The sequence below is a fragment of the Dasypus novemcinctus genome, chromosome 8 (genome assembly GCF_030445035.2).
Source record: "Dasypus novemcinctus isolate mDasNov1 chromosome 8, mDasNov1.1.hap2, whole genome shotgun sequence".
Classification (NCBI taxonomy): domain Eukaryota; kingdom Metazoa; phylum Chordata; class Mammalia; order Cingulata; family Dasypodidae; genus Dasypus; species Dasypus novemcinctus.
The window spans coordinates 86,145,206-86,158,951 of NC_080680.1; the positions used below are offsets into that span (position 1 = coordinate 86,145,206).

At 50.5% G+C, this 13,746-nt stretch overlaps 1 protein-coding gene across 2 annotated transcripts in view; it reads right to left on the reverse strand.

The window, feature by feature from the left end:
• The window catches only part of LAMC3 (laminin subunit gamma 3), a 71,143-nt gene extending 61,954 nt beyond the window's left edge, over positions 1-9,189 (reverse strand). Inside the window, exon 1 of one of the 2 annotated variants that reach the window (XM_058302212.2) lies at positions 8,738-9,189. In XM_058302212.2, the coding sequence (XP_058158195.1) occupies positions 8,738-9,110 (373 nt within the window). In that variant the 5' untranslated portion in view covers positions 9,111-9,189. The remainder of the gene's footprint in view (positions 1-8,737) is intronic. The other variant, XM_004463062.5, reaches the window with a different exon arrangement.
• Positions 9,190-13,746: the final 4,557 nt, after the last annotated feature.

A 13,746-nucleotide genomic window follows, 5' to 3' on the forward strand; every position in this document is an offset into this window, starting at 1 on the left:
CATTTTTCTACGTTTTCCAAATTTTCTCCCGTAAAGCCTGTTCTAATTTAAAAACTGGAGAAAATACCGTTATATTTTTAAAAAGCAACTGCCTTGACATGTCCTAAGATGTTTTTCTAAGTCAAGTTGCAGTGCGATTTGGCACCATCACCCCAAGTCCCTTTTAACAGGAAGCACGTGCAGCAGACGAGCGGGTGTCTGGGAGTGGCTGGTGTCTGCTGGGGCTTCAGGCTCCTGAGCAAGGCAGGCGTCTACCTCAGACGTGGGTTCATTAAAGGAGGCTGAAGGGGAGCAAGTGCCGGCCGACCTGCGCAGACTCGTCGACAAACGTCTAGCAGACAGGCACCTCACGGGAGGGGAGCTGGGAGCCACTTAAAAGGTAGCTGGCAGCTAAAACTGCTCTGAGAAGAAGGCAGTGGCTGGGATCTCATGCAGACGAGCAATATCACACACTAGGAAGCGGGATTTTCCTCCTCCTTGCAGAGCTAGGAGACGAGAGAAGACACAGGAACATCAGAGGCACACGGCAGGGACTTTTGGTTACAAGAGTTAATTAGAAGGGCCAAGAAAGCAATTCAATTCCCGCTTTGTGATGAAATAGTTTCTACCAAAGGCAGACCGAAGGCTGGAGAAGGAAACAGCCTCAATATCTTTCTAAACAGTAACAAGAATTAGCTTTGACGCCCTATCCCATTCCCTCATGAGCTCCAGGGGCCAATGAGGCTCCTGTCAGGAGAGCTGAGCCAAAACGTCATCCCCAATTGTTAACTGGGGCTGGCACTGCCTGGGAGCATGGGGCTGCTTCACCTCCTGGCTGCCCAATATGCTGTTCCCTCTTCCCTAGAACACTTTTCCCCGCTTCTACCCCACTGGGTCCCATGCACCCCTGGGCGTCCACATGCCAGCTTCACTTCTTGCCACTGCTCCCTCCTCCCTCTCTGTGCTCCAGGCAGAATGAACCACCACAAAGAGGCCACAGCTCTGCTGTCAGTCACCTGGTCCTGGAACACCCTCCTCCCACCCTCCCTGGCTAACTGCCACGCATCTTGGAACCTCAGCTTGTGGCAGATTCCCTGAGTCTCTTTAACCTGTACCGTAGAGACCCATCCATCTCTCCCACTGGACTGTGACTCTCTTGGGGCAGGGGTTATGAGTCCTTAAACTGAGCACAGTGATTTGTATACAGCTGGTGCTTAATAAGTGCTTGCCAGATAAGCAAGAGAAAGCATGATTTGTAAGGTCTGTCAATATAACTGACACCAAAGGTGTGTCACCAAGTTATGCTCTGCAAATGAGTCTCTGTTTTACAGAACCAACATTTAGTGAGCACCTACTGTGTGCCAGACCCCTTGCTAAGAGATTTACACGCACTGCGTCATTGAGATCCCATCTAGTTCCATCACTGTGCATCTGACTAATGAGGAGCCTGAGGCTCAGAAAAGAGAAGGGACTTGCCCAATGTCATGCAGAAAACAGTCGAGTCTCGACTAGACCACGGGCTTTCCGCCCCAAAGTTACTACCCCAAAGCAGTCCACCCTCTCCTGTGTGTCCCCAAGGAGAAGGGGATGCCCAGGAAGGGGAGCTGGTGCCCACGGAGACTGCAAAGGTCTCACCCACTTCCAGCCCTCACCAGTGACCTGGTCCCCACCCAAGGCAAGCACCAAGCCATGTCCTATACAACCGGCCGGGACATAAGGCCCACCGAGAAAGACATCGCGGCCAGTCATAAAACCAAGCGGGCTCACGTCTGGCACTGACCAAGCAGAATGAACTCGGGGGAGGCTCATTTTGAGAAAATGGAAATAAAACTAACCTCTTTAATTGGAGACATCTGGGGAGCCTGGGGGGGGGGGGTTGGGGGGGGTGGGGAGCCGAGCTGGAGATGCGTGGGCAAGGGGCCCTGCCTACTGCAGGCATCAGAACCAGCCTGGGGGCAGATCTCAGCAGGCCCTCGCCGCTGCTGTCTGGCCACCCATCATGCCATCCTTCCTTTCCCACCTTACCTCCTGGCAATTCTGGGCACAGCGAATACCTGCAGGAGCTGGGAACTTCCCATGGTCACGATCGATGCCAGACATGGTGAGAGTCTGGCTGAATCTGGGCTGGCCCCATCACAGTTCTCCCATCTTTAGACCAATAGTCTGAGCCCCAAAGATGAGTCAAGACTGTCAAGTCCATTGTTTAACCGGCAGAAAGCAAACTAATTTCATCTGACTGATTAGTGCCTACAGCTTCTGTTAAGAAGGATTCTGAGTTCCAGTCTAAGCTGAGACGTGACTGAAGGCACAAGTTTCCAAAGAGAAGTGGCAGGCGTTCAAGACCATTGCAATAAACCAGGGAATGGATCAGGGGTTCAGTGGGAATGACAGAGGAGGAAGAACACAAAGAATGGTTCAGAGAAGGATCTGATGATCAGGTAAATGCTGGCACCAAAGGGCTAAGGAGAGGGGAAAAATCATGATTGACTCTGAGTTTCTAGTTTCAGTGCATGGAGAGAAGAGAGGGAGGAGGATGCCCTTACTTTCCCCCCGCTAGTAACTCCCCTTTCTTCCATTCCCCCATCCCCTGGTACTTCTCATCTACTTTCTGTCTACAAATTTGCTATTTCTAGACATTTCATATAAATGGAATAATACAGTGTTTGTCCTTAAATGCCTTGCTTATTTCACTCAACATAACGTTTTCAAGATGCATCCACATTGCAGCAAGTCTCAGAACTTCACTCCTTCCCATGACAGAATAATATTCTATTGTGCATGTACCACACTTTGTTTTTCTGCTCATCTGTTGATGAACACCTCAATTGTTTCCATTTTTTGGAGATTATGAATAATGCTGCTATGAACACTGCTTTATAAGTATCTGTTTGAGTCCCTATTTTCAATTTATTTGGGGGTATAGACGTAGGAGTGCAATTGCCAGGTCGTATGGTAATTCTATGTTTAACTTTCTGAGGAACCGTCAAACTGTTTTCCACAGCAGCTGCACCAGTTCACATTCCCGACGAGGCAAAAGCATTCCAATTTCTCTGCATTCTCTCCAACACTTATTTTCCGTTTGTTTAATAGTAGCCACTCTTGTGGCTGTGAAGGGGTATCTCATTGTGGCTTTGATTTTCACTTCCCTTTTCGCTAATACTATTGAGCATCTTTTCATGTGACTGATGCCACTTGTTCATCTGCTTGGAAAAATGTGCCCTCATGTGACACTCAAGCCTGATATTTAGCAGGCTCTCTGAACACCAGGTCAAGGGCTTAGGGGGGAGGTGACGGGCCTGGGCAAGGGGTGCAGGTGGAGTCCCAACGGTCAGCCGCGATTCCAACAGGCCAAGCCAGGGGCGTGAGATGGAGCGAGGGCATGCCTGGCAGGAGGGCAGGAGAAAGGAGGTGGAGGGGGCGGCTGCGTGCAGGGCAAGTACGGCCCCCGGCAGGCTGCTGAGAGGAAGATGGTGAAGGGCAGGGCAGCTAAGGTGAGCGGAAGCAGAGGCATGAGGGTGGCCAGACAGTGGGGCCACCCAGGCTGGTTCTGCTCAATCTCGGAGGGTGGGGGCTTCCTAGAGGTGGTCGTCTCCAAGCTGAGCGGGCCAGACAGGTGCTGGTCCATGCTGCACCCCGAGGGCTGGGCACAGACTGTTGTTGAGTGAAGGAGATATGGGTGAGCCTGAATACAGTGGGAAGAGAAAGCCTCCTGGGTGGAAGCAAGGAAAGAGCAGAAGTGGCCACTACAACCCTGCAAAGGGCAGCTGGCTGCAGCCAGGGGGGACCTGGGGGGAGGGACGAGCGGAGCCTGGGAGGTCCACAGGAGGACGGCTGCCCTCACCACCCCCACCCCAGCTTTAGCACGTCCCACCTCTTCACCTCCTGAGTCAGTCCTGGGAGGCTGAGAAAGTGGAGAGGTGGCCCTGGCCGGCTGGGCCTGGGGGGTGTGCGGGGGCTGCTTCTGGGAATGCAGGCTAACCAGGGCCGTAGTCTGGACCCCCTGACCTGCCTGGGCCCGGCGTTCCTGCTGGAATCCCCAGGGAAGAGGAAGGAGGCCTTGGCCCCCAGTGCTGGCCCCAGCCAAGGCAAACAAGGCCACACACCCGACAGGAAGACGCAGCAGAGCCAAGCACAGGGGAGCCAAGCACAGGAGAGCTGCCTGCTCTGGGACTCTTCAGGGGCGGCGGGGGCGCCTGACGTCCAGGCCCCACCGGGCCAAGTGCTTCCCCGTCTCCCCCTTGTCTTTACTCACTCCAGGAACACCCCGCTGCCTCCGCCGCCTCCCCCGTGCTGTCCCCTGGGCCTGCAACGCCCCTCCCTCTTTTGTCAACTCCTACCACCCTTCACATCTCCGTGGAGCCCTTCCTGGCTCCCCGACAAGGCTCGTTACCCTGATAGGTGTTCTCCGAGCACGACTCTTCATGCGGGCAATTCCTTGGCACAGCCCTTCCTCCTGGGGGACTGTGAGCCTGCGAGAGCAGGGACTGTGTGAGGGTCTTGCTCACAGCCACATCCCTGGGGCCGGGCAGTCGGGGCTCAGTAAAAACCGAGGGAAGGAGTGAATGAACACGTGCAGTGAATGTCGCACACGGAGGCCAGGAACCCCGGTGGGAGGAGAGGGCGGCAGGGGTGGAGCCACCTCAGTCCCTGAGCTTTGCCCACTGCTGCGGGGCTCAGAACGCATCTGCTCGGGGGCTCAAGGGGCTTTCTTGGTTCCAGAAGCTTTCAGGAATCCAAGCAAGGGTGCAAGCTGGAAGGAGGGATTCCTCCCATACCACCAAAAAACGGAGGCTCAGACGGGGTTCTCCCCAGGAGCAGCTTGAACCCCACGGCCAGGCTACACTGGCTTCTCGCCACTCCCACGAAGCACAGTTAGGCGGAGCGTCCTGGGCTCACGCAGAGACCAGCCATTTACTGGCCATGTGACCTCCAGAGCCTCAGTTTCTCCATCTACATATAAAAGAATGAACTGTGACTAGGGGCTGGAGCGAAGGGTGAGAAAGAAGTCAGTGGTTAAATTGTACAGACTTTCTATTTGGGTTGACGGGGAAGTTTTCGGAATGGATAGTGGCGATGCAGCACAACACTGTCAACGCAGTTAACAGCACTGAATTATATGTTTGAGTGTGGTTAAAAAGGAAATTTTAGGTATGTATGTTACTAGAATAAACATTAAAACAAAAAACATAGGCCTGTACAGCACAGTGAACTCTATTGTAAAGGATGGACTATAATTATTAACAATAATATATCTTTCATGAATTGTAACAAATGTACAGGAAGGCAAGGTGTTAATAATAGGGTGCTATATGGAAATTCTGTTTTTACGCATGATTTTTCTGTAAACCCACAACTTCCCTAATAAAAAAATAGTTATTATAGATAGAGTTGGAACCCTTCCCTAGCCCCCCGCCTCTAGGAAACCACGATCCTGAAGTTGATTTGGGCAATTATACCTTCCCACATAAGCAAGTCTCCTTCAAGAGCATAGCATGTGGGTCTTTATGTTTAAAAATGAATATAAATTAAGTATATAATTAATTATAATAAATGCATTTATAATTAATATAATGATAATTAATGATTAATATAAGTTAGTGAGACTGAATGTGTAGTTGTACAATTTCCTTTTTTCTTTAATTATCTTTTAGAGATGTTTCCATACTGACAGAGAAGAAAGAGAAAAAGAACGCCCCGTGCGGGGCTGGGTCTGACTCGGCAGAGTTCTCAGCACGCGGTGAGCACCCCCTGAACACTGTCCCTTTCCCCTGATGACTGTCGCCTCCTCCCATGACCCCCTCCCCCGACAAGGCCCCAGCCCAGCCTACTTCCCAGGATCTCAGTGGAGGACAAGAAGCTGCCAGACCCCACTGCAGCCTTTCATCCCAGACAGGAAGGCTCAGCTTAGCGACTGGAGGATTTGGAACAGATGTCCGGGAGCTCACAGGGGGCTGGGAAAGCAGCGACCTCCATCCCTGGCTGACCGGCGGCTGCTCCCTCCCCTGCCTTTCAGGGCACTCCCTCCAGGGGCCCCTGGGCCAGAGCTGACCAGGCCCTCTCCCCTCCCACCTAAGCCTTCAAGGAGTGGCGGGGAGAGGGGGATGGGGCCAGCAGAGGTGGCTTGAGGACTGAGAGGAAAGGCTCCCAGCCCCCCTGACAATGGCATAGCAGAGGGGATTCTGGGGTAGCCCTGACAACCTTCCCCCAATATTATGCAATCCATGTTTTGGCTTAGAGCAATCCAGAGTTGCAAGGAATCAAAAATGAACCGAATCTAGGGCTGCTGTGGGCTCTCAGTGCTCCTCAGGCGTAAAAGGGTCCCAGAGCTGGGGACAGACCCTTTTTCAGGGGAGCCAGGTTGGCTGGGCAGCTGGGCTGAGCATTTCTCAATCCTTAGATAGCGTCCAGCCAGCCGGGAAGCTCAGCTCCAAGCCACTCTCAGCAGAGTGGTGCATCTCAACGGGAGAAGTCATGACTCCTGAAGGTATTTGGCAGGCCTGAGCTCACGGAACCTGCACAACCACCCCGGGAGGTGGAGACTCTTACCCCATTTTACAGCTGAAGAAACTGAGGCACAGTCAGGCATACCAGCTTGCCCAGTGAGGGGATGAGCTGGGCCTGAATCCAAAGCCTGTTTCATGATTTCTATCCTGTTCTGCCCCCCCAGAGCAGACCAAATATAACCCTGAGCTGGACCCAGAAATACAGGGCAAAGATGACAAGGTCATTCACCATTCATTCATTCATTCATTCATTCAGCCATTCAGCCATCCACTCATTCATCCATCCATCCATTCATTCAGTCTTCGTTCTACAAATGCTTCTGAAGCGCCTCCGATGTGCCTGGTGCTGTATAACACAATGAACAGGACACTGGCTCAGGGTAAGGCTTGCTGGGGGTGAAATCTTGGCTCCACCCTCTGAGCCTCAGTTTCCTTGCTTATAGAGGAATGAGAACCACCTTGCCTCCAAGGTTCTAGCTAGGGGTCAACGAGGTCACACAGATAAACCATACAATAAGCACTCAGTAAATGAGAAGAGTCCAAAAATCCGAAACACTGGACTCCGACTCCATCACCCATCCCCCTTTGTGCCTGGGCTGAGTCCCTTCCTGCCTGGCCCTGAGTCCCATGACCCATCAGCCAAACCCGCATCCTCTGTCATAGAACAGCGCATCTCCCCCACAGTCCTCAACCCTGTCCCAGATTCCTTCCACTGCGGCCTTGGGGTTCTGCCAGCCCATCCAGCCGGCTCCTCAGTCTCTCCCCACCCCCAACCAGCTTCCCGTCACCCCCAATTTTGGGTAGAGACCCGAGTCCCTGCCCCATCCCCTGGGCCAGAGAGGCCAAGAGAAGATGATGGTAGCCTGGGAAATGAGCTTTCTGAGGTGGGAGCCAGCACTCTGCCAGCACCTGCCTGCTTGACAAGCAGCTCATGTCCCCCCCCACACCCCAATGTCACTTCCCAACCTCCCCCCTCCCCCATGGCGTAGTCACCAGGGGTTAGGAAGAGCCACTCTGTTGATGAGTGGTGGAACTCATGTCAAGGAGTTTGTGCTCTGACCTCGATGCACATGAATTCACGTCCACATTGTCATGTAGTAGCTGTATGTCTTTGGGCAAAACACTAAATATCTCTGATCTCAGTTTTCTCATCTGTTAAATAGGGATATGTAGCAAAAGCCCCTTAGCCGAAGTCCTTGGATCTAAATGTGCATTGGAATTCAGAACTTTTCAGATTTTAGAAAGATGATACAGTGATTACACCATATTCTGCATCAATAGCCCTCCTCCCCCCTGGGGGAGGGGGCTGCAGGCTGTACTCAAATGAGAATTCAGTAGCAAAATATTTGAATATTAACACTAAATGAGGATAAACAGATTATAAATAGCTTCAGGTTAGGTTTAGCAGCCAGACTGAGTTAGAAAAATCTTTTGATTTTCAGCACTTTGGGGGAATTTTGACCTTGCAGATCAGGGAGTGTGGACTTGTGAAAACACTCCCTCCCTGAAAGGGCTGCGGTGGCTGCCACAGGTCAGACTCTGCGCTGAGAAAAGGGGGGCCCAGGGAGGTGGGAGGGGCTGTGCGGGGGGGGGGGGGGGGCATTCCAGGTTTCTGCCCTGGGGGGAGGGCACCAGAGTGAAGACCTCTGGATTCGGATTCCTGGGGATCTAAGGCTCCTGCCCCTTGGCATGGAGTCCGGTGAAGGGAGGCATGGGCAGGCCAAGAGGACATGCCATTCCATCCAGCTACCCAACAGCAGGACAAAACAGCCCTCCTGCCCAGAGGGCTAAACATCTCCCGGTAATGAATGCCTTGGCTCCTCTGCCCCCAGGAAAACAACCAGGGACTGTGCACAGTCTGGGGGTTCAATGAGCCCCAGAAGGAGACCAGAAAGACCCAAGATTATGAGATCCTAGAAGGTGGACTAGTTCAGTCCCTGGCGGGTCATCTCCCTTTTCCCTCCCCCAACGGTTCCGGGTCTAGAATGAAAACCCACTACAGGGCATGGCCATTGCACCCAGATCTACCTCTGCGCAGAGAGCTCCCAGAAGTCTTCCGGGCCCCTCCCAGGGCCAAGGGGCACCCCTCAGTCTACGCTGCCCGCCACTAGGCAGGTACAGGTGCTGTTCCTGGGGACTCCAGATCTCTGTCCCACCTCCCAGCCAGGGTGTGCAGCATGCTGCAGCAGCCTCTGCCTCCCGCCCGGGACGCGGTGGAGACGGGAACCACCCGCAGCGCCCGAGCCCGCACTTACCCAGTCGCAGCGTGATGTTGACCGAAGTGGGGTACTGCACGCCGAAGGCCATGGTGGGGCTCTGCCACCAGGTGCTCTCTTCCGGGTTGTGGAAGTCGGTGAGGTAAGAGGCGTTGTGGTGGCGCCTGGGGTCGGTGGCGTCGCAGCGCTGGCACTGCGCCGTGGCGCCCGACACCCCCACGTGCGGACAAAAGTCTTCGGGTGGGTGGCCGCACGTGTGCGAGGCCTCGGCGAGCCGGTCGAACGCGGCATTCTCGAACACCGGCACGCAGCGCTGAGCGCGCCCCGCGCCGTCGTAGCACGGCCTCAGGCCCGCGCCGGCCGCCCGCGGCGCCAGCAGCGCCAGGCCCAGCAGCAGCGCGGCCCCCGCCATGTCCGGGCACCGACGGCCGCGCGCGCAGGACGCCGCTGCCCCGCTCTGCTCTGCGCGGGTGGGCGCGGACGGCTCGAGGGGCGCCGGGACCCGCCTCTCCCCGGCGGGCGGGACCCGGGGCTGGCTGGGGAGGGACCGACGGCGGCCGGCAGCCTTCCGCCGCCCCGAGCGCGCGGCCCTTGGCGCTCGCCCCACCTGGCGGACGTGCCCGGGAGTGCCCGGCTGCGGAGTGAGCGGGAGCGGTCTTCTCACCGGCTCTGCGGCGGCACCTTCCTGTCTTTGGGCCTCAGTTTCTTCGTCTGTGAAATGGGGTTTGTAATAATACAGGTCCGTTTCTTTCTGTGGCTGCTCATGAAATGAAAACTGCCGTAGTATGACACTGCTTATCAGTGCTGTTGAAGTCCTGGGAAAAAAGGGCACATAAAGTTTCCATCAGGAGCTCTTGGTTTTCACTGTCTGTGCAACTCCTCCTAGCAGGAAAGCCCATCCTAGACGGCTCTTTACATTTTCACGTCTCTGCTAATTTTGCAAAGTGTTCCTACTGCAGACTTCTCTCTGTTCTCAAGGCAAAGAGATTCTAACCTACTGTGTCAAGAGCTCCTGGTCCCAGCCCAGGTATCACCTCCTCAGAGAGGCCTTCCCTGCTCCTCCCCTAGGGAGATGCTCCTTTTTACTGTCCATTTATTAAAATGAGTAAATCCAAGGAGATACTATATGTTCATATCAATAGAGGCTGAAGAAAGCATTTGATAAAATTTAGCAGCCAGTCCCAGAAAAAAAATTAAGGAAAATGGAAATGAACTTTATAAACATACCAGAGGTGGTTTTTTGGCAAACACCATATTGAACAGTAAAATTCTTTTTTATTTTATTTTATTTATTCATTTTTAAAAAATATATTACATTCAAAAAATATGAGGTCCCCATTCACCCCCACCACCCCCACCCCACCACTCCCCCCACAGTAACACTCTCCCCCATCATCATGACACATCCATTGCATCTGGTGAGTACATCTCTGGGCATCGCTGCACCCCATGGCCAATGGTCCACACCATAGCCCACACTCTCCCACGTTCCATCCAGTGGGCCATGGGAGGACATACAATGTCTGGCAATTGTCCCTGCAGCACCAACCAGGACAACTCCAAGGGCCCGAAAATGCCTCCACATCTCATCTCTTCCTCCCATTCCCCACACCCAGCAGCCACCATGGCCACTTTTTCCACACCAATGCCACATTTTCTCGATTATTAACCACAATAGTTCATGAATAGAATATCATTAAGTCCACTCTAATCCTTACTTAAACAGTAAAATTCTAAAGGTATTTCCATTAAGGTCAGAAACAAAATGTGGGAAGAGTAATCAAGAAATTTTTGAAAAAACAAGATTACTGTTGCTGGAGGGGGCATAACTAACAGATAATTAAATATAATTAAAACAATATGATTCTGGAAAGGGCTTCGGAATAGATACATAGAGATTAGAAAACTAGATCCGGGAAGTGGACTTGCCCCAGTGGTTAGGGCATCCGCATACCACATGGGAGGTCCGCGGTTCAAACCCCGGGCCTCCTTGACCCGTGTGGAGCTGGCCCATGCGCAGTGCTGATGTGCGCAAGGAGTGCCGCGCCACGCAGGGGTGTCCCCCCTGTAGGGGAGCCCCACGTGCAAGGAGTGCACCCCCTAAGGAGAGCCGCCCACGTGAAAGAAAGTGCAGCCTGTCCAAGAACGGCGCCACACACATGGAGAGCTGACACAAGAAGATGACTCAACAAAAAGAGACACAGATTCCCTGGTGTCACTGATAAGGATAGAAGTTGTCACAGAAGAACACACAGCGAATGGACACAGAAAGCAGACAACTGGGGGAAAGGGGAGAGAAGTAAAAATATAATAATAAGAAGAAAAAGAAAACTTGACCCAAGTAGAGTTGGTATATGATATCACCAATGATATTTAATGTTGTGTGGGAAGTTCTAGCTAATACATTAGCACAAGAAAAATAAAAATGTATAGATAATTATACCTTATATTTATCTGAAGCTACATGTATTATAAAAAAATCTAAGATATTCTATTAAAAGACTATTATTAATAGAATTATTAATAGTAAGAGCTTAATAAGATGGCTAGCTATAGGATAAAGTACAAAAAAAAGTGTTTTTGACAAAAACATCCAGAAACCATCAACAAAGACGACCAGGTTTTGGACTTTCTGGATAGAGACTTAAAAAAAGAAAGGAAGAAAGAAAGAAAGATACTCAATATACTCAAAGAAATTAAGGAAAACATGGAGAAAGAACTGAAGGATATGAGCAAAACAATTAATGAACAATATGGGAATCTTTTTGAGATTCTCAGTAGGAAGCAAACAGAAACATTGGAGCCAAAGGACATAATAATTGAAATGAAAAAATTCCTAGGTGTTTTCAACAGCAGATTGGAGGTAGAAGAAGAAAGCACCAGAGATCTCAAAGATGAGGAGCAAAAAAATAAAAGAATGAACAGAGCCTAAGAGACCTGTGGGACACCATCAGGCATACCAATATGTGCATTATGGGAACTCCAGGAAAAGAAGAAAAAGAAAGGGCATGGAGTGGTTTGGAGCTGTATGTACTTAATTCCTGTGGGCAGGAACCCATTGTAAGTAGGGCCTTTTGATGAGGTTACCTTATTTATGATGTGGCCCGGGATGGGTCTTAATCCTATTAATGGAGTCCTTTATAAGCAGAATGAAATTCAGACGGATTGAGAGAAAGCCATGGGAAGCAAGAAGCTGAAATTCAGTGGAATCCAAAAAAGAAGGGAGAGGCCAGGAGAGGCAGCCACGCACATTGCTGTGTGCAGAGGTTTCCGGGCAGGCCGCCCCAGAACATCAGTCTTTGGGATTCAAGCATTGCTTTGATGATGCCTTGATTTGGACTTTTTCCTATCCTCCAACCCATGAGCCATTAAATTCCAATGTTTAAGCCAACTCATTGCATGGTATTTGTTTGAGCAGCCAAGGAAAGTAAAACAGGGCAGAAGGAATATTCAAAGAAATAATGGCAGAAAACTTCCCAAATTTAATGAAAGACATGAATGTGCACATTCAAGAATCCCAATGAACCCCAAACAGGGTAATCTCAAAGAGAACCTTGCCCAGACACATGGTAGTCAAATTTTCCAATGCCAAGGACAAGAAGAGTATTTTGAAAGCTGCAAGAAAAAAATAACAAGGGATGCATAAGGAAATCCCCCCAAAATTATGTGCTGATTTTTCATCAGAAACCATGGAGGCAAGAAGGCAATGGTATGAAATACTTAAAGCATTAAAAGAAAATAACTGCCAACCAAGAATTTTGTGTCTAGTGACACTTTCTTTCAAAAATGGAGGCGAGATTAAGACACTCCTAGATAAACAAAAGGTGAGGGAGTTCATTACCACTAGACCTCCCTATAATCAATGATAAAGGGAGTTCTTCAAGTTGAAAGAGGACACTAGACAGTGAATCAAAGTGGCAAAAAGAGGTAAAGACCTGCACTAAAGGTGCTAAGCTGCAAATGTATAAAAAGTAATGGTAGGGAATTGGATGTGCCTCAAGCAGTTGGTCACCTGCCTATCACACGGGAAGTCCCAGATTCAGTGATGGCTCTTAAAGAAGATGAACATGACAGCAAGCTGACCTGACATGCTGGCCTGGTGAGCTGAGACAGCTAGATGATGCAACAAGGAAACACAAAAATGAGAGACACAACAATGAGAGACACAACAAGTAGGGAGCAGAGGTATGACTCTCTCCCACATGAGAGGTCCTGGGTTCGGTTTCTGGTGCCTCCTAAAAAGAAGACAAGGAGACACAGAGAGCATACAACAGACAGACACAGAGAGCAGATAGCAAGCACAAACAATGAGGGGTGACAATAAATAAATAAAATATATCTTTAAAAAGATAAAGTCTGTTTTTTAAAAAGTAATGGTAAAGTGATGGTTTTGAGCACGCAATGTACAAAGATATAATTTGTGACAATTACAAAAAAAAAGTATAAGGATTGAGGAGTATAGAAATAGTGTATTTGTATGCTATTGAATATAAGTTGGTATCAAAACAAATGACCACTAGAGATTTAGGGTGTTAATTTTTTTTTTAAGATTTATTTATTTATTTCTCCCCACCCCCACCCCGTTGTCTGTTCTCTGTGTCTATTTGCTGTGTCTTCTTCTTTGTCCACTTCTGCTATTGTCAGCGGCATGGGAATCTGTGTTTCTTTTTGTTGCATCATCTTGCTGTGTCAGCTCTCCGTGTTTGCAGCACCATTCCTGGGCAGGCTGCACTTTCTTTCACACTGGGCAGCTCTCCTTATAGTGCACACTCCTTGCGCGTGGGGCTCCCCTATGTGGAGGACACCCCTGCGTGGCACAGCACTCCTTGCACATTAGCACTGCGCATAGGCCAGCTCCACACTGGTCAAGGAGGCCCGGGGTTTGAACCGTGGACCTCCCATGTGGTAGACGGATGCCCTAACCACTGGGCCAAGTCCGATGCCTAGGGTGTTAAATTTTAACTCCATGGTAACAACAAAGAAAATATATGAAAAATATATTCAGAAATAAATGAGTAGGGACTCAAAATTGTACAATACAAAAAGGA